General features: G+C 32.2%; 2 protein-coding genes across 4 annotated transcripts; both read right to left on the bottom strand.

Moving 5' to 3' along the window:
- Nucleotides 1-235: 235 nt before the first annotated feature.
- On the bottom strand, nucleotides 236-4998 carry LOC110423110 (uncharacterized). 3 transcript variants are annotated; one of them, XM_021437261.2, is made up of 4 exons: nucleotides 2959-4998; nucleotides 2141-2559; nucleotides 1068-1544; nucleotides 236-324 (listed from the first exon to the last, which is right to left on the bottom strand). In XM_021437261.2, the coding sequence occupies exons 1-3, from the start codon at nucleotides 3124-3126 to the stop codon at nucleotides 1106-1108; spliced, it is 1026 nt and encodes a 341-aa protein (XP_021292936.1). In that variant the 5' UTR covers nucleotides 3127-4998; the 3' UTR covers nucleotides 236-324; nucleotides 1068-1105. The 3 variants fall into 3 exon arrangements, with proteins under 3 accessions (XP_021292936.1, XP_021292928.1, XP_021292919.1); XM_021437253.1 differs by lacking the exon at nucleotides 236-324 and adding an exon at nucleotides 583-993; XM_021437244.1 differs by lacking the exon at nucleotides 236-324 and having other exon boundaries at nucleotides 583-1544.
- Nucleotides 4999-5124: 126 nt separating this feature from the next.
- LOC110423129 (taximin) lies at nucleotides 5125-5816 on the bottom strand. The gene is made up of 2 exons (XM_021437272.2): nucleotides 5719-5816; nucleotides 5125-5471 (listed from the first exon to the last, which is right to left on the bottom strand). The coding sequence occupies exons 1-2, from the start codon at nucleotides 5814-5816 to the stop codon at nucleotides 5348-5350; spliced, it is 222 nt and encodes a 73-aa protein (XP_021292947.1). The 3' UTR covers nucleotides 5125-5347.
- Between the last annotated feature and the right edge of the window lie 13396 nt (nucleotides 5817-19212).

The raw sequence follows: 19212 nt of genomic DNA, 5'->3' as shown, positions 1-19212 counted from the left end.
TGTAAATAATCAAAGCATACTACACAGGTTTTTGCACACATCATATAAACATTTTGCACCATTAATGCACTATGCTACTTTTTTTCTCAGTACTTAATCCCTCGTTGGATTGAAACACCTTGCCTATTTCTTTTAAAGCATTTAAAATGACATTCTTCCCACCTTATTTACCTTTTTTGAAGCCTTTGAAATGACATTTTTCCCCACCCAATATAACAATACTCTCGTAGCCGTTGGTCACCTTCATTGCCTCTCATTTGGAGGTGTTTGACGTGAGCTGAGATTAAGTTGGGTTTGCTCCGTTGGTCACCTCGCGTGCCTTCCCTGTGGAGGTGTTTGGCATGAGTCAAGTTTAAGTTGAATTTGTTATGATGTCACTTATCACGAGATCATTACTTTTATCGTAACGTTTATAAATGTGTAAAGGTTTTTTATTAACACGATGTGAAATTCAAGCAACTAAACTTATTTTTCCTTAAAAATTAAAGATGACACTTCTATTATGTAACTTCTATATAATAATTCATCATTTCACCATATCCAAATCTCAAGTATAAAAAACTTATTTCCATGTTACTTATTTTAATACTCAATACATTTATAGAATAGATCAGAATTTAATGATTAACAACTCCTGCTGCAGAGCTTAGATCGTTAAAATATCTGGAAAAGGTCCACTTTGTGTGATACCAAAATGAATAATCAATCAATTACTAGCAGAGTACAGTATTTGCATAGACCATTAGCGTGGCCAATTAAAGATAATTAAGCGTAATTAATTATTGTTTTGCTCAAGTGTCAAGAGCAGTAAGCGTAAGAAGTTTTGGGTTGGAGGGATGGTTTTCCGCATCAGAAAGCAGAGGCAGAGTGTGCAGAATGGATTGGCGAGTCTTCAACAAATCTAACCAAGAGTATCAAAATCAAGTTTTCTACTCAATCAATCAAAAAACCAACCAATATTGCTCCCTTCTATCTGTAAGATCTCACAGCCATCTGAAATGTAAGTATTCACAGTTAGTTCACCTTTTGTATTGCTTTTCAAAAAAAAAGGAAAAAAGAAAGTTCACCCTTTGTATCCAAAAGTGAAAATTCGCCAACATCAGTATCAAGGACCCAAGAGCTTCTTGATTCCAGATTTTTGTTCTGTTGTCAGCCTTGTTGGGAACTCGATGTTGAATTTGATTCTCAAGTTTCCTCTCTTTGTAGGATCTTTTGAGAGCGGCATCCCTTCCCCTGGAACCACTTCCTCATGGTTTAGATGAATTACATCGTTGATTGGAATGGTTAAGTTCCTGCCGTCCAGGGTAGTGAGATGAACAGTATAACCTGTCAAGGCTTCCGCAAGAGAGATCCTTTGTGTGACAATCAAGTCATTGCCATCCCGGATGAACACACTGTGGGGCTTCTCAGCAATGACAAAGACAATATCTGCAGGTATAACATTTGGCTGTTCATTCCCTTTCTCTTTGAATGTGATTTTCGTATCTACCTTCCATCCGGGAATCACATCAATGGTTAAAATATCTTCCTCCTGCGAGGTTTTGCTGCAACCGCAAATACAGAACAAGTTAATTATCGAATTTCAAGCCTTTTATCAAGAAATCACGCATTCATGCAAAAACATGGAAGCCCCCAGAGAAGATATTGCTAGAGATAACTGCTCTACCAAAGAATTTTTATAAGCTTTCATCTTCTGTTGCAAGGTGGACAATTTCTTAAATGGAACATTATTCTCAGGACTTTTGGTTTCACAAGCTTAACCACACTACATAAATCTCTCCGTATTCATGTAAAACACAAAATCTTGTGTCCCCAAACTATACCAACACCTTTATATGCACATGCTTTTTCATAACAACATAACTACATCAGCTGGTTAAATCACTATCATAGGAACGTTAATGAGAACTGATGTACACAACCTTAGGTCATCACAACCAAAATGCGTGTGCAACTAACAAGCAAAATCCAATAATGGAGAAGAACTACAACCTAAGATTCACATACAAAGGTAGAAGCCATCAAAGTGTTAGGTGAAATCAAGTAGCTGAGTTAATTTCACATATTACAGAGAAAGAACTATATTTCCCAACAAAAACAGAAATCAGAAGCCAATTGAGAAAAAAACTAAAAGACTTACCCACTGCCATCAGCAATCTCTCGAGTGATCTTCATCTTCTTAGTAGTCCCTTTATATAACTCTTCAAGGCTACAAGGCAACGCATACTCTATCGGAGGTGCTTTTCTTGGACCACCTGGGTGCACTGGCCCACGTCCCCCTCCCATTCCTTCACCAAAAGATCCTAAAATATCATCACCAAAAAGTGAACTATTGAATCTTGTGCCTCTCATGCCGCTGCCACTACTAAAAGTTCTAGAAAAACTCCATAACTCCGCAAACATGTCCTCAGCGTCCCGTGAATTGAATCGGGACGCTGTTGGTCCATCCCCTGTAGAGAACAAGGAAGCTACTTCAGATTCTGGCGGTGACGCTGCACCTTTTACACCCTCTTCACCGTATATATCATACAATGCTCTTTTCTGGGGATCACTTAACACCTATCAAAAAGAACATGATAGATTCAATAAAGAACCAATAAAACTCAGATTGTCTTAGATAGAATTCTGATCATGAGCAGTCTCAATATACACAAAAAAAGAGAAAACTACAAACACCCAGATCATCATATGAGGACTAATGATGGTTAATGCCATAGAAATTAGAAATTGAGCTACCTCTCCTTCTAATGAAACTTAAAAACTTGATGAAAATAACACGCATCATAACCAACAAAACTGAAGCAATTGAAGCTGAATAGCTCTTAACAATATGTGGATCCTCAAAAAGAAATTACTGTAGTGCTAAAACTGCATATGCCCCCGAAAAAGAAAACCAACGACAAGAACAAAAGATTGAATCTTTTAGTGCATTAGCTGAAGAAGAGAAAGCTTTGATACCTCATAGGCTTCAGCGATTTGCTTGAATTTAGCTTCAGCTTCTTTCTTGTTCTTTGGGTTCTTATCAGGATGCCATTTCAAAACCAACTTCCTATATACCTTTTTCAAGTCTTCATCTTTCGCATTCCTATCTACTTGCAGTATCTTGTAATAATCAACTCCCGTCATTCCTTCTTCCTTCTTCTTCTTCTTCTTCACTTTCACTTAATATGTATATTCCGTTTTATTCTTTTCTATTTCTTCTATGGTTCTTTCTTTCTTGGTTCTTTTTTTCTGATTATGAAGATTGAATCTTGCACAAAGGACAAATCTTTTTGTTGACTGAGGTTTGTGGTGGCCTTTATTACTTAGACAAGCTATCTGTCAGATTGGTGTGGAAGGTTGCGGAAACCACCTTCCAAACACTATTATAGCAGCCACTTAATCATTTTAGGTTTATTAGTTATCGTATAGTAATTAATAAAATCATGATCCTTTCTTTTTGTTTATTAAAATAATTAAAAAATTTGTTTTCATCAAGAACGAAAATGATCTTTGCATATACAAAAAGACTAGTGGGAATGCTGTTGTGTTCTTAGTGCTATATATTGATTAGATATTGCTCACAGGGAACAACGTTGTTATACTACAACCAACCAAAAGTTAGTTATCCAAGAGGTTCTCCTAAACCCTAAACCCGTAAACCAATCGAGCATGTTTTGTAAAAAACATTAATTGTTCTTGATTTAATGCATTACAATAGTAAAAGGTTTTCTTTATATATGAGTTTATACACTTTCATATGTTTATTATTTATAAGATAAAGTTTTTACAGAAAATATGTTTTGCATAGGAATTATAATGCGTTATAATTATAAAATTCTCACTACATCAAAACATTACTCCTAAACAATTCTTAGTTGATGTTTTATCAAGATAAGACATTGATAGAAACAAAAATTGTTACATATGTTGTGTTTCTTACTTATGAAATAAGCAATCAATTTCCTAGATTCAAGTATGTTGGGATATTTGAAACTAACATATCGATACTTGTCACAAGAACAAGTTGATTGAATATGACCTACCGTGGTAATTTCATTTTGTATCTCACTGAAGTACCTATAAAAATATATTCATGTGTCAACGGTGTGAGTGATATGTAGACTTGAAATCTTTATGTCATCTTATGTAGGGATTACAATACTTTGATATTACCTTAGGTAGTCCAAATGTAAAAATAAGGTATACTTTAAGTCTAGTATGAAACATGTGAAGATAAATGAATAATAGATCAATGGTATGCCATCTTAAGTGACTTAAAGGAGATATCTCAATAATTATTGGCATGACATAGCTCAATCAAATCTTTGACCAAAGTTGAGTGAAGATTAAAAATGAGTTTTCAAATTTCATTAATAAGTTAAGAAGATTGAGATCTAAAATGATAGAGACAAACACAGAGTAGAAATTACACTATGTTCTATGTTTTATTGAAAATTAGATACTAAGAGATTGAATTACATTAATTGATTGAACATTGAAAAGTTAAATCAAATCTCTTTGAATTTTTTTAAAATTTAAGTAATCATGACAAATTACTAAATGTTACACTGAAAAATGATGCAGTTAACCGACGGAACTAATTTAATAGATTTAAGTGGAGCTTGTGTTAGTAGAAAAGCCACTAAGGCTGCTGATTGGAATCTAATTCAATTCAAACAGGGAATGTGCCTTTCCTATTGGGTAGATTTGCCCACCCTCTCTTGTGTTCATTCTTAGTAGAGAGATGGCCTGGCTGGGCCCTCTAGCTAACAATTTGGAAATTCCTTTAGGAGCCTTGAGTTACTTGGGTTGTGGGATGTTCCTAAAGACATTATGATAATGAAGTAATTCCTTTGTAAAATTGAACTTACCCCCGAAAGGAAAAATTAAAGTTTATAGCAAGGCATTCGACCTTTCGGTTCTTTAGACAATTGGCATCATTTGGATCAGAGCTCAAAGTTGAAAAGAAATTTAAAAGTTTAACCTACACCTCTATAAAACTGATCAAAGTGCGCACTAGTTCAAGCTGGCAACGTTTTACTCATTCGCCATCATTTTGTTCCCATGGAATAAATCCGAAGACGAAACCCCAGCTAAGGTAGAACAAATCAGAATCGTCCACGTACGCCAAAAGAGAAAGCATTTGTAATCAAGAATCAATGCTGAAAGCTATTATTCGTCCAAGAGTAATAAATGCAATCAATGGCATTCATACAATTTAAAGGAAATCACATATTCTGATAATATACTAAAAATCGAACTATATCAAAACCAAAAATGGTAATTTCTCTAAGATCGATCACAGAAAAAAAACTTACAATAAAAAAAAAAATCTGTTCAAGACATATCAGAAATAGAGGCAACATCAACAGGGTATTTGATCAATAAACCATCTAAGTACTTTAACAGGAAGCTTGATAAGATCCATAGCAAAGTTGGCAAGTCCCGCACAGCATATGCAACAAGGGCATAGGCAGCTTAATATGGTCCTGCCATTACCAAGATTCAACGCAGCATCAGAAATTCAGACCAAGAAACACGTTTTCCACTCAAAAGGCAAGAAAAAAAAGAATCTAACGTGACCATTGACTCTCCCTAAAACCAAAAACCAGTTTTTATACTTAAATCGAAGAAACTTGTGTGTTCAAAGAGAGTTTGCAGATTGTTGCAAAGAAAAGACAAAAGAAGGGAACCCCCACCAAAAAAATACTACTAAAAGAATTAAAGAAGACTTACCCAAGAACCCAGATAACAGCACCAACGACAGACAAAACCACTGCAACAAGGGCAAAAGGCAGCCCCAGTAGGAACCCCAACGGTCTGCAATCTCCCATTTTCTCTGTAAAATCCCTTCAATATGTTTTCCTTCTGTTTTTTGGAGAGGGAGGGTCTATAAAAGATATATACTCGGCAAGGCAGACGCGGAAAGTAACCACCGCCCAGCTACAATGACTGATGTACCCCTGATGAAGTATGGAATTTCCGCTATTGTTGGTGTTCTTCTGTTTAGGTCAATTGGGTACAATGGGCATAGTGTTTCGGAACCTTCCTTATTGTTTCATAATTTAAACAACTACGAGATCATAAAGTCAGGATCCCAACTGGCGTATAAGGGACTTCAACTTGTTTTTCACATTGGCACAAATTTGAAAATTAATTGCTTCGTTTCCCATTTAGTCAAATTATGTAATTAGTCTTTGTACTCTTTAATATGTATTTAATATTTATATAATAATTTATGTAAATTGAGTTTATATTTTTCTAATTTGTTAATTTTAATTCAAATGCTAACACAGTTAAAATTTCACTAATAATTATTTTAAAATAATATTTTAATTAAGTTGATATGGCATTAATTGAGATGATATGTTGTTTTCTTGATAATGTGACATTGAATATATATTAACATCGCATTTTACACTTATAGCTTTTAATATGATGTTATTTTATTGTTACGATTCAAACCCAAAGTCATGACAGGTGCGTGAATTTTGTAAATAAAGTTCACAAGTTTCGAGCAAATTTCATATAAAACGAGTAGACATGAACAATAATTCACAAAACCAAAGTAGTGCATTTTGTAACATAAGTTAAAATATCTCTCTTTTTAACAAACGGCTCACAACATTTCATCCAACAAGAGTTCATCCAAGTACTATTTATAAGAGCCATATATTAGCTAATGTAATGGGTCCAAGCCCGGACAAAATAAACCAGAGTTTGTACATCATTAGTGCTGATACAAATGCCATCAAACCAAAACAATTGACATTAATACCAAAATCAATGGAGTGGACTTGTAAATTAAGATTCCTACCGGATGTCATTGCTCCCCTCATGGAAACTTCCACAAGCTATTTATCTTCACAAAGCAACAATTAGTTAGAGTGAGTTTTTCATAATTTAGTGAGTGAGCGTAGAAAGGAAACAAGCATAACGAAAGAGTTTTTATTCTAAAAACAACATTTAAAAACATTTAATCTGTAACATGTATGTATGTGTAGAATATATACCAAGTATGCAACATATGGCATAAACAAACCAATACAAGAGCCATTCAAGGGCTAAATATGGAACTCGCCATTATCGCTAGTTTGTCAGATTCTCATTCAAATAAATCTCAACAAGGTGCCTTAATAGGATATAAATTCAAGGTAGCATATACTTACCAATTTATCAAATGCTCAAAAGCCGCCATCATGGTGATATCAAGAGAAGGGTCCACTTCATAAACAAGACATGTCTGAGATCAAGGTCACTGACAGTAAAACAAAACCATGGGGTTGTGGCTCATTTTTACCAGGCCATATCATCGTCCGGATCTTTATTTATCAGAGGGACTTAATTTGTTCATTTCCACAAAGGTAAATATCTAGCAACAATTCAATGATTATTATAATAAATGGCATAGAATTAAATGAGATGACGTAATATTTTTTTGATGATATGATATTGACTATTGTTGACATGATGTTTTACAGTTATCGCTTTTAATAAAATGTTCTTTTATCTTAAACAAATCTACTTATAGTCAAATATATTACTAGTTAGTATCTTAAACTTTAAACTAAGCTTTTAAGCTTAACCCTTTACTATTAGATTTTGTAATTATCCCTTTATTAGAATATACTCCTTTTTTTTTGAAAACCAACATTTACATTAAATCAAAATACCATTTTTTTTTTAAATTCGTCAACCCAATGACAAGACTACAACCACCATTTAAGGCAAAGTCTACACAAGTTGACCGGCCGGCAAGATCGGAGCATCAATCTAATTCATGTTTTTTTCAATGATCCAATTCTCAAATTGACAACACAATCACAAACAATTTGTTTCTTGTTCAAGTTCATTTTTTCTAAAGCTTCTCACTCTTGAAAACAGGATTAGCCTTAGCAATCGCCTCGTTTCCCATCCTTTGAAGTTAAGGTGTAAACCGTGCAGTGTAGTACCTATAGGTGTCACATAAAACCACCCCACACCCGCACTTGAAACCCATGCACTTCTTGCAAGTCAAGCATTGACTGGGTCTAACTTGAATCTGAATTTCCTCCACATTCACCTCTTTTTTCGTTTCTGCATCTTTCATTGCTAAGGAACCCAAAAATGGGTATGAGATCAATGAAGATGATGGCAAAGACTAAGACAGAGGAACGAGGGTTTGATTGTTGGCTTGTTTGGTAGAGAAACATTGCTGGGTTTTAAGCAGGAGATCGAGATAATATTTAGTGCTTGTTTGATCTGGTTTTTTTTCAATTTATCTATCTCTTAAAAATAAAAGTCAAATTAAATATAAATTTTAAAAAACTTTTTTAAAAAAGTAACTTTTTTTTAAAGAATAAAATTTTTTAAAAAAGAGTTTCAAGAAAAGCTCTTATGAGGAGCTTTTTCTTTTCTTTTTTTTAAATACAAAAAAAATTTTATTTTTTTTTGAAAAATTCTCATTTGTTAAAAATAATTATAATATTACCCTCTAAAAAAAATCCTTTATGTTAATTTTAACCAAAATTATAACTTATAAAAAAAATTTACCAAACAATTTTAGCTTAATTCTAAATACTATTATTTTTTTACAAGAGCTTTATAATAACTTTTAAACTAAAAAAAAAAATTAAACCATACAGGTTTTTAGAACAAAGATTTTGGCTTGTAGGGCTCTCTCACCAAAGGGTTTGAAGTAAGGAGGAAAAAAGAGTGAGAACAACTTTTAGGTTTAGTTTAGATTTAAATACTACCTCAATACTACATCGTTTGGAGACAAAAGAGAGAAGAAAAAGTGGTATCCATGTCAGCATTTCAATAAATGCCATGTCATGTTAACTTGATCAGATATCAAATTAATAATTTTAACAATAAAAATTTAATAATATCAAAATTTGAATTGAAATCAACAATTGAGAAAGTACAAAAACTAAATTTACATGATTTATCGTACAGAGATTAAATTTATATTTTTTTATAAAATATGGATATTAATTATATAATTTAAACTTCCCATCTTGGTGAGCGATGCTGAATATAAAGGAATTCAGATTTCTTGTACCAATTTGTTAAGAAAACTGGACTTGTTTTTCCAAGTCTATGAGTCTGCTTTTTGTTACTGGGTCAGGGGCCCAACTGTAAAGCCTAAGGACATGGGAAAAAAGAGAGATTAATACTATTGCTTAGGATAAAGCAATTCATAAGGAATAATTGTGGGGCTCAAAGAGGACGGAGATGTCTTCTAAAACTAATTTGTTTGTGAAATGCCCCTTCAGAAAGATAAAATTGCTTACCTTCAATTATCAAAAAAACCTAATTTGTGTTAAAGTACCAACTGCCCTTAATTCACATTCAAGAATTTCTTCGAATGGTTACATGGTGCAAGTGACGTGACATAAAGGAAATGTATTTTCTATGAGAGATGTCAGAATGATGGGTTTGGAAGGCTTAGTACAATGAGTTTGGACTAAAGGCTCAAGGTTATAGCCTGTGGAAGGCTTAGTACAATGAGTTCGGACTAAAGGCTCAAGGTTTTAGCCTGCCAGGAACAATGAGGCTATTGTACTTCATGGACTTCGTCAAGGTATTAGATCACTCTTGACACTTTCAGCTTTTAAGAAGCTAAGTAATAAAAATTATCCAAGTTTGCTATTTCTCATGGGGACTAAGAATAAGGAAAGCAAGGTGGAAAAGTTTAGATATGTAATGAAGTTTCAACATATATGTTATGTTTCACTTCAAGGGCATAATTGGGGATTAGCTTGGTGCTGCATTGGCACTAAGGTTGTGGAAGTAGAAAGTGGAGTGTGTTGTAAGATTTTGTGGATAGATGGCTCTGCTGAGCAAGAGGTTTAGAGGTTTATAATAAATAGAGTAGCCACCTTTAAAATCCTTTCTCTTTATGGGGAATATAAATGACATTCTTTACTATCATGAAAAAAGGAACGAAATTTGAGAGCTACCAAGAAGATTAATCAATTGAGTATGATAGATCTTTAATTAACTTGTACTTAATAAGGGTAGAGATTTACATTGTTTAATCATAGAAATGGGCGTAGAAGGGGTTCTCTTAAGAATAAAAGTAGTATTCTAATAAAGTAAAATGGATGAGCTTTAGGTGGGGGAGAAAATGATTGAAGCAATCCTTGAAAAGCTTAGTCTTTGTGGTAGAAGATGATAAAAAAAAATTATGAAAGTGAGGTAGAAAATAAAGAGAAAATAGCTAAGTAGAAAAAAGTATTTCGGAAAAGTTTGGAGAGAGATTGAGAAAGAGTATTTTAAAAAGGGAGTTTGTTGAATTTCTACATTAGTGATGCTTAACAATGTATCACATGTTTCTCCATTTCTTGAGATGAATGAAAAAGGGAGAAACATTTATCCTTCAAGGAAAGGTTAAGGGAAAGACTTCTAAACTACCTACATATCTGAGCTACTATACCAAGGTTAAGAGAAAGACTTCTCAAAATTGGAATATCTGTATTAATGAAGCTATTAAAGGGTTAGACTTCATCAACAATGAAGATAAACCATGTGTCTATAAGAAGACTAGTGGGTGAGCCATTATTTTCTTAGTGTTCTAAGTGGATGGCATATTGCTCATCAGAAATTATATACCATTGCTTCATTCAACTAAGATTTGGCTTTTCAAATAATTCTTCATAAAGGAATGTGGAGAAGCAATCTACATTTTGGGAATAAGATCTATAGAGATAAATCTAAGAGGTTGCTTGGTCTCTCTTAATCCACATACGTAGATCAGGTGTTAAAGAGGTTCAGCATGGAAGAGTCCAAGAAAGGATACTTGCCTATGTCACATGGCATTTATTTCTCCAAGGACATGTGTCTAAAGAGTTAAAAAGAGAAAGATTGTATGGATAAGATCCCATATGCTTCATAATAGGATCTATAATGTATGTGATGCTATGCACTAGAGTAGATATATTTTACGCTTTGAGTGTCACGAGTAGATACCAAAGCTAATCTTGGTGAGCATCACTAGATAACTATAAAAAACATCTTGAAGTACTTACAAAGAACTAAAGATGTATTTCTAGTCTATGAAGAAGGTGAACTCCTCGGAAGACTTCCAATCAAGAGACAACCACAAATTCTACAATCGAAGCCAAATACATCTCTGTGTCTGAGGTGGTAAAAGAAACTATTTAAATCAAGAAGTTCATAACTGAGCTAAATGTGGTCCCTAGCATTGTTGATCCAATACCTTTGTACTGTGATAACAATGAAGCCATTACACAAGCAAAAGAACCAAGGTCTCATTAGAGATCTAAACATGTATTGTGGCGTTACCATGTGATTAGGGAAATAATTAGGAGAAGAGACATTGGCATAGAGCATACACACATTAAGGAAAATTTTGCTAATCCCTCACTAAAGCATTGTCCTAGGAGAAACATAATCATTATGTTGAAAACATTGGTATTAGATACATAGGCAATTGGTTTTAGTGTTAGTAGGAGATTGTTAGTATCAGCCTTATAAGCTAATCTGTGGTTGCTTGAGAATTACAATTTAAGGTATTTATATATGACATTTTGTTATTTATAATCACATCAAGATAATTCTTTATCCATGAGTTTGTGTTGAATTACTATTTATACTTATGTAGATAAAAGCCTATGGAACTATATATGCTTTGTTAAAGAATTATATTGAGATAACAATTATGAGATCCTTAAGCATCAAAGCATTATTCTTAAAAGTTCTTGATTATTGTATTATTGAGAAGAAGCATCAATAATGCTCAAAGAACGACACATGCTATGTTCCTTACTTATGAAGTAAGCAATTTATCTCATAGGTTGAAGTATAGAGATATTTAGAACTAGCACATGGGTGTTTTTCTTGGGAAAATAGGTTCATTGAAACTATAAAAAATCAAGGTTTTACCAATGAAAAATTTCATCGGAAATAGTTAAAATTCCGCGGGTAAGTCACATTACTGATGAAATTTTCGATGAAAATTTTTGTCGGAATTCGATCAATAGTAATCTAGCTGATAATGGGAAATCCATTCATGGCTAAATATTCCATCGGTTATTTACAAACGGAATATTCCGTCAGCAAATCCATCAGTATTGTCTTAGATCTGTCAGTCTTTTTATAGTTAGTAGTGGTAGAATTTGACAGTATTATCCGTTGGTATTTTCAAACAAAAATTACCAACAAGAATTTTCATCGACAATTTTGTTCATAAATTATTTTTTTCTCAAATTAAAACTTAAATTAATAATATGAACTTTAAACTTAATATTTGAGAAGTGGTTTGAAAAATCTAAAGCTATTACTTTCTACGGTTTCCAGAGAGATCATGATAGCCTTAACTTTAGATTAAAAAACCTCATTTTTTCAAGATAATTGGAATAAATGCTAATGATTGTGTAAAACTAAGAATCTTTTTTGAAATTTTGAAAAATGATCATTCGCTAGTGTTACATAATCAATAGCATTCCTCATGTATTACCTTGAAAAAATGAGATTTTTTGGACTTAAAGTTAAGACTATTATGATAATTATGGCCCATTGTAATAAGCCATAATTTTAGCTTTTGTAGACCACTAGTTCTATAATATTAAAGTCAAAGTTTAGATTCTTAATTAAAGTTTTAATTAAAAAAAAGAAATTTTACTAATACATGATTATATTTATTTACTTAAATTATTCAATTATTTAAATATTTAATTCATTGCTAATAAATAACTAATTAAAACCACATATTTATTACTTATTTACTTATATTATAACACATTCCATTAATTTAACTAATTGTGCTAACACATTCTTTAATTGCCCTAACTACAACCTTAATTAATTTAAATTTTATTAAATTTACCCATTTAATTTATTGCTTACCCCTAAACTTTCATTAAGTTAATTTAAGTTTTAAATTATTCTAAATTTACTAATTTAAGCTATTGATTAGTTACTAATACATGATTATTTTGTTGATTAATTAATTTCTTGATTAATTACTCATTTAATTAATTTCTTATTTACTTATATCATAATGCATTCCATTCCTAAACCCTCATTATACCCTATAATACAACCTCAATTAATTTAACTATTTTTAAATTTTATTAAATTTACCCATTTAGTTTATTGCTTACACTAAACCTTAATTAAGTTAATGTAAGTTTTAAATTTTTCTAAATTTACTAAGTTAATTTATTGATTAATTACTAATCCATGATTAGTTTAATTTCTTATTGATTTATTGATTAATTACTCATTTAATTAATTTCTTGTTTACTTATAGTATAACACATTCCATTCCTAAACCTTAATTATACCATATAATGCAACCTTAATTAATTTAACTAAAATTACTGATACTATATTTCATCTTCTGTCAAGCAACCTATTTGTAGTCAATTAACAACACATAATTAATTAGAAATAATTAATAACCATGAAGCAAAAACCACAAATATTGATAAACAATATATAAAACTAATATGAAAAATATCCTTTATGGATCAATAAACACAACATCCCTTTTCTCAAAACTAGATAATGTAATGTAAATTAAAAATCTACAACTAAATACCATTTTCTAGCATGTAGTCCCCATGCATAGTATGTAGTCCTCATGCATGCTGAAGTTGCTTTATTTGCCTTCAAGTTGTCATCAAGATGAAAGCCTTTTGATATGTTGAATTATTACAACACCATAAAAAAACCAACATTAATACATAAAGCAAATAGATTTTGATAAATCAATATAACCCTAAATTTATTTTCAAAAATATTAATGTACAGTATATATGTGAAGAGAAAGAGAGAAACTGGGGGAAAAATATTGAGATGGAACCAAGCATCCGACAGAGGATGGCTTAGGTCCGATAGCATCGATGGTGCTCTGGTGGCAAAGGTCGACTTTGGGGTAGGGAGACAAGAGAGGCAAAGAGGAGTGGAGAAAGGCAGAGAGGAGTGAAGAAAGGCAAAGAGGAAAGGAGTGAGGAGAGGACAAGAGAGAAAGGAAAAAGTCGAGCAAAATGAACCACAGAAGGGTTTTCATAATTTGATCTATTGATGAAAATTTCTGCCAGTGTTTGAAAAATTAAATGGAGAAAAAATTAACTGCTCGATGCGCATTTAATTTTGGTATATCAACGAAAAAGTCTATTGGCAAATAAAATTTAAGGAAAATGAACTGCTGTTGGGGTTTGAAATTAGTTTACTAATGGAATCACTAACGAAAATTTTAATCAGTGACTTACCATGAAATATGTAATGCTCATGGAATTTTAATTTCCTATGCTGGAAAATATTCCATTGATGTTTCTATCACCAATACGACCATCTTACTGACAACAACTTTCGTCGGCTTTTCAGTCGGTAAATTCCATCAAAAGTTTACCTATCGACGAAAATTTTTTGTTAGCAACCTTTGCAGCCTTGGATCATAATGCACGCCAATGCTTTACCTACGAAGTACCAATGGATTTTTGTCCATTGAAAGTTTGTATCGGTATATCTCGCACCAATATTTCGTTAGTATTCTGTGGATTTTCTATAGATAATTTCCAAAGGAATTTTATCAACAGAGTCAATTCTGTTGGCAAAAGCTATTTTTTTAGTGTGAACATGATCCGACATGAGAAGTGCATTTGGTATCTCACTCTACTGTTTATGTAATACTTCTCACATGTCAGCCATGTAAATACTTCTTAGACTTGAGACACCAGAATGGTTAAGATAGGAATCATCACCCTGAGTGATTCAAGGGAACATATCCTAATAATTCTTGGTTGATATTAGCTTAAGCAAATCCTTGGCCAAGGTAATTGGAAGATTATGAATGACTTTCATATGTCCTTATAAAGCTAATGATCTAACTATAGGAACAAATATGAAGATTAATAAGAGTAGACACTACACCATGCTTTTTTCATTTCAGGGACATATGATGAGGGAATGAATTGCATTGATAGACTATACAATGAAAGGTTGTTAAAAAACCCTTTAACTTTCCTAATAATTGGCTAGCCATGATGCATTGCTAAATTCCAATGTTAGTCTATGAAATTGAATTAAGTTAGGATGAATTAGTCTATGAAATTGAATTAAGTTAGGATGAATATGATTTCTTTAAATTAATTAATAAACATTTAATTCAATTTCATTACCAACATGTTAAGAACCTAATGAGTCATACACAAAAGTTTCATTATGAATTATTAAGAGTATAACGATTTAAGTTAAATTTAAATCATAAACTAGGTTTTTAATTACTAAGGACTTAATTAAAATGGTTTAATTAAGTACTAGGTCAATAGTATAAGGAGTTATAATATTAAGGACTTATTTGAAAAATAAGTAAATTATTTAACCAAGATATCAATTGTCTTTTTCTAACCACTCATCACAATAGAATTTTTGTCAGAAAAATTGTGTCTCTTTCTTGTGCGACCACCCTTGTGAGAGCTCTTGGGAAGAGTTTCTCTTGTGTGGTTTAGTTGGAAATTGAGTGAGGAAGAGAAGGACAATTGGTTGTCTACTTTACTAGTACATAGGCGTGGTTAGAAAGCTCTCTTCTTGTTGAAGTTTCCATTACAGTTGTGTGTGAATCTGTCAGAGGTCAAGCAGTTGAGTGGCTTGGGTTATTTCTTCCTTTGTAGTGTTAACAAGTTTGACTACCAAAAGATTGCCATCATGAGAACTACATCATTTGGCAAGGTAATCTAATTTTTTTGATTAATTTTCTTTTTCTCAAAGTCTTTGTTTGAGTATAAACACCAAGTAAATCCATGGTAGGTGCGGCATGGTGTTTAGTTTAGTTTGTTTAGATTTTCTTATTTTTCTTCCTCTGCCATGATCTCTTCCATACTATTCCCAACACTTATGGTCAAAATTTGAAAAGTTTCAACTCTTGTTATTCTTGTCAAATAATTTCTAGAGCTTTTTCTTTGTGACAAAACCCTGAATAATGGTTGACAAAATTCTTCTAGCATAGGTGCTAATATAGAGGGATTACTTGTATTGGCATTTCCAACAGTTAATGCATCAGTTGTGCTCTCTCCATTTCCTCATTTCCATACATATTATTGGTTTAGTTATTTATGGTTTCGCTACCATTAAGTCACACAAGTTGAGCTTGAGAGGTTGTGATGATAAAGAATACAAGTTGAGAAATTATCTTCATCAATCTCTTGTTGTTATTTTCCAACATTTGCATCATCTCTTGGGAAGCCTAGAGTATTTTTATAAGGTCTTGGACATAAGTAGGAACATGTGTATACTAGTTATCAAGAGAACTTTCCATGTATTTAAGTAGTTTAATTTTTCTTTGTGATTTTTACTTAAACCAATCATTTTTCCCTAAAAAACTCACCAAAATGTAAAAGATTTTTTAAATGAGAGAACTAGCGTTACAATCAAGTAAAATAGATGTGCTCGAGTTGATGGAGAGGAAGGCTTGAGCAGGTCTAGAAGTGCTTAATGCTTGTAGCAGAAGATGATGAATAAAATTTAAAAAAAAAAGGTAAGGGAAAGTAAAAGAAAATAAGTTGGAAATAGTTAAGCAAAAGAGAGTATATGGGAAGAGTTAAGAAAGAGCTTGAGAAAGAGTATCTTAGTGAAAGAGTTTATTGAATTTCTAGTGTGTCCTTGATGAATGGCTAAGGCTCTTATATATACTAAGTAAAAGGCGACAATGTGTTTATTGGATGTAATTGTAAACATTTTGTTTTGTTTGGACAATTTTTATTTTTATTCATATGGTTTATTTTATTTCATATTTAATTTTATTATGCTAGTGGGTCAAATTAGTTCTAAGTCCAATTAAAATTAACTCATTTTAAGCTTTTTAGGACCAAAATCAATTTAGGTTTGATTTTAAATTGGACTCTTTTGACTTTTAAAGTCCCAAAAGCCCACAAACCAAAAAATCAGTATTTTGAAAAAAAAATAAAAAAACAAAAAAATCAAATAAAAAAAAAGAAATCAACTGATAAACTGCTGTGGTAGCTTGCTAGGCAACTCTGCCTAAGCCCTTCACCTATGAAATCATGTTCAAAAGAGCATACTTTTATTTCTTGATTGCTAAAACCTTGGATAATCGGGTTCTATAAGAACCCTCAGAATTCACAAGAAAAAGAAGCTGTAGATTCTCGAGAGAACAAAAAAGCCTAAGTACCAACATGGAATGACCCTCGAAAACATGAAAAAAGAGCCTTTTGAAAGTTTCAAGAAGTATGCTTATAGGTGGAAGGATGTAGCATCACAAGTCTAATCACCCTTTACTAGTAAAGAATTAAATTCTCTATTTATTGATATTGTTCCTCTTCCATATTATAACAGATTGGTGGGTAATGTTTTTTCAAATTTCTCGAATTCGGTGTTCTTCATGGGAGGGATTAAAGATTGGATAAAAATAGAAAAGGTCATAGATTCTCGATCAAATGATCTTGTCAAATTGGGAATGATTAAAGATGGAATAAAAATAGAAAAGATCATAGATTCTCGATCAAATGATCTTGTGAAAAGAGAATATGATGTTTTTGATAAATGAGTTCAAGCAATGATTTTTGAAAGAAGAATCAAAAGGAAATTTTGTGACATAGAAAGAGATCTTATGGACGTTCATTCACACCCATCAATGTATGTCCATAATCTACCTCGATTTTTTACTTTTTACATTTAGTCATCACTTACACAAGCTCCCCTACCCCACATGTCCACTTGAGGTGATAAAGAAATTAATCCAAATTACCTTCAAAGCAAAAAAAGAAAGAAATCTAAAGTGTACCATTCATTACCTATATCCTATGCAGAGCTTCTCCCTTTAGTGGTACAAAACCATAATATTTTCATTATTCCCACTAAGACTAGGTGAATCTCTACACCCAAGATGGTATAACCCAAACGTTAAATGTGATTACATTTTGGGGTTGAAGGTCTTTCCAATGAGGATTGCACTGCTCTCAAGAATAAAGTTTAAGCTTTTACTCAATGCAAACCCAACTAAATTCAGAGAACTCATCAACATCAATTATGGAAATCAAGGGTGATAAATGCAAGGTTTATGTTGTGGAATAATTAAGTGGCATGCCAACTGGGGGGAAATCTTTGATTACTTTTTAGTTGTGTATATTGTTTCAAGAGCGTAAACTCTTGATATTATGAACTCTTGTCTTTCATGCATCATAACATGTTGTCATGAGTTGGATCAAGTTTGTAAATGAGTTTGAAAATTGCTCAAATTTCATTTGGTTCTTGTTTATTTCTTTTCAAAAAAAGAGAGGAGTTTTTAGAATGATGGCAAATTAAAAATAAAGCCCCATACTACTTGTTGCCCAAATCATGCATAAAAAAGAAAAAAAAAGATTCTTATAAAATAAATGGTGAAAAGAATCTTGAAAAAATTGGTGGTTGCTACTTGCAAATGAACTCATCCTCATAAACATTCTTAAACCATATCTTCAAACATTTTCAATGCCTTGACCAAGTGAATAAAGGCCATGTGAGGGTTTGAATCAAAAAAGAAACAAAGGTTTGATTCTCCATCAATTTTATCATTTCACACCCAAGGACTATGGTCTTCGTTTAAGTAATGGTCAATGTTGTGACAAGGTAAAAATCATCTTTTTTAAAAATCGAGCAAATCTTACTCTCTTAGAAAGAGTCTCAAGTTAGTAATTTGATAAATGTCAAGACTAGCCAAAACTTCAAATACATTGAAACCACTCAACGTTTATCGATTGAATCGAAGATGTGAGCTGCTCCACCCATAGCTTGTAGTTATCCTTCACCCATACTTTAAGGCAAGATGATTAAACGAAGAAAAATTTCTTAATACCTCTAACGCACTAGACTTGTAACATAACCTTTGTTTCTCCGTCATTTGGAAATGCTAACAGGAGTAATTTGTGAAATCAAGGTTTGAAGTGAGATCTTTGAAGGCCTTGAAAATGTCATAATTGCCTAGAATTGTTGCTTAAGCCTTCGTTTGAGTAGTTGATCAAAGAAGGGCATCCTTAATGAATATTTCAATTTGAAAAATTTGAGTCAAGCTTTAAGTTGTGAAGGTATGAAAAAAAAGGAGAAAGAAGAAAGAAAAAGAAGAAAAATAATAGGATGGTGAGAAAAGTTGATAGTAACATCATGTACTCGAGACATTCAAACAATGCCAAATCAAGAAAAGGTAAAAGAAACAAAAAAAAAAATCAACTTTTACTCAAAAATTCACCCTTGCTAGGGATTGTTCTTCAAGGTAAGTAACCATAT

Source organism: Theobroma umbraticum, unplaced genomic scaffold, assembly GCF_002168275.2.
Source record: "Theobroma umbraticum cultivar Fairchild unplaced genomic scaffold, ASM216827v3 scaffold_30.0, whole genome shotgun sequence".
In the NCBI taxonomy this organism is placed as follows: Eukaryota; Viridiplantae; Streptophyta; class Magnoliopsida; order Malvales; family Malvaceae; genus Theobroma; species Theobroma umbraticum.
Note: the sequence above shows the minus strand (reverse complement) of the source record. Positions and strands in the feature narration are given on the sequence as shown.

What these genes read in the sequence shown, in the direction of transcription:
- LOC110423110 (XM_021437261.2), bottom strand. Translation starts at nt 3,126, where the DNA reads ATGACGGGAGTTGATTATTACAAGATACTGCAAGTAGATAGGAATGCG. An exon ending in AAATCGCTGAAGCCTATGAG is followed by an intron (nt 2,560 to 2,958) that starts GTATCAAAGCTT and finishes TCTTTTTGATAG; the next exon opens with GTGTTAAGTGATCCCCAGAA. An exon ending in GAGATTGCTGATGGCAGTGG is followed by an intron (nt 1,545 to 2,140) that starts GTAAGTCTTTTA and finishes TTGCGGTTGCAG; the next exon opens with CAAAACCTCGCAGGAGGAAG.
- LOC110423129 (XM_021437272.2), bottom strand. Translation starts at nt 5,816, where the DNA reads ATGGGAGATTGCAGACCGTTGGGGTTCCTACTGGGGCTGCCTTTTGCC. An exon ending in GCTGTTATCTGGGTTCTTGG is followed by an intron (nt 5,472 to 5,718) that starts GTAAGTCTTCTT and finishes TGGTAATGGCAG; the next exon opens with GACCATATTAAGCTGCCTAT.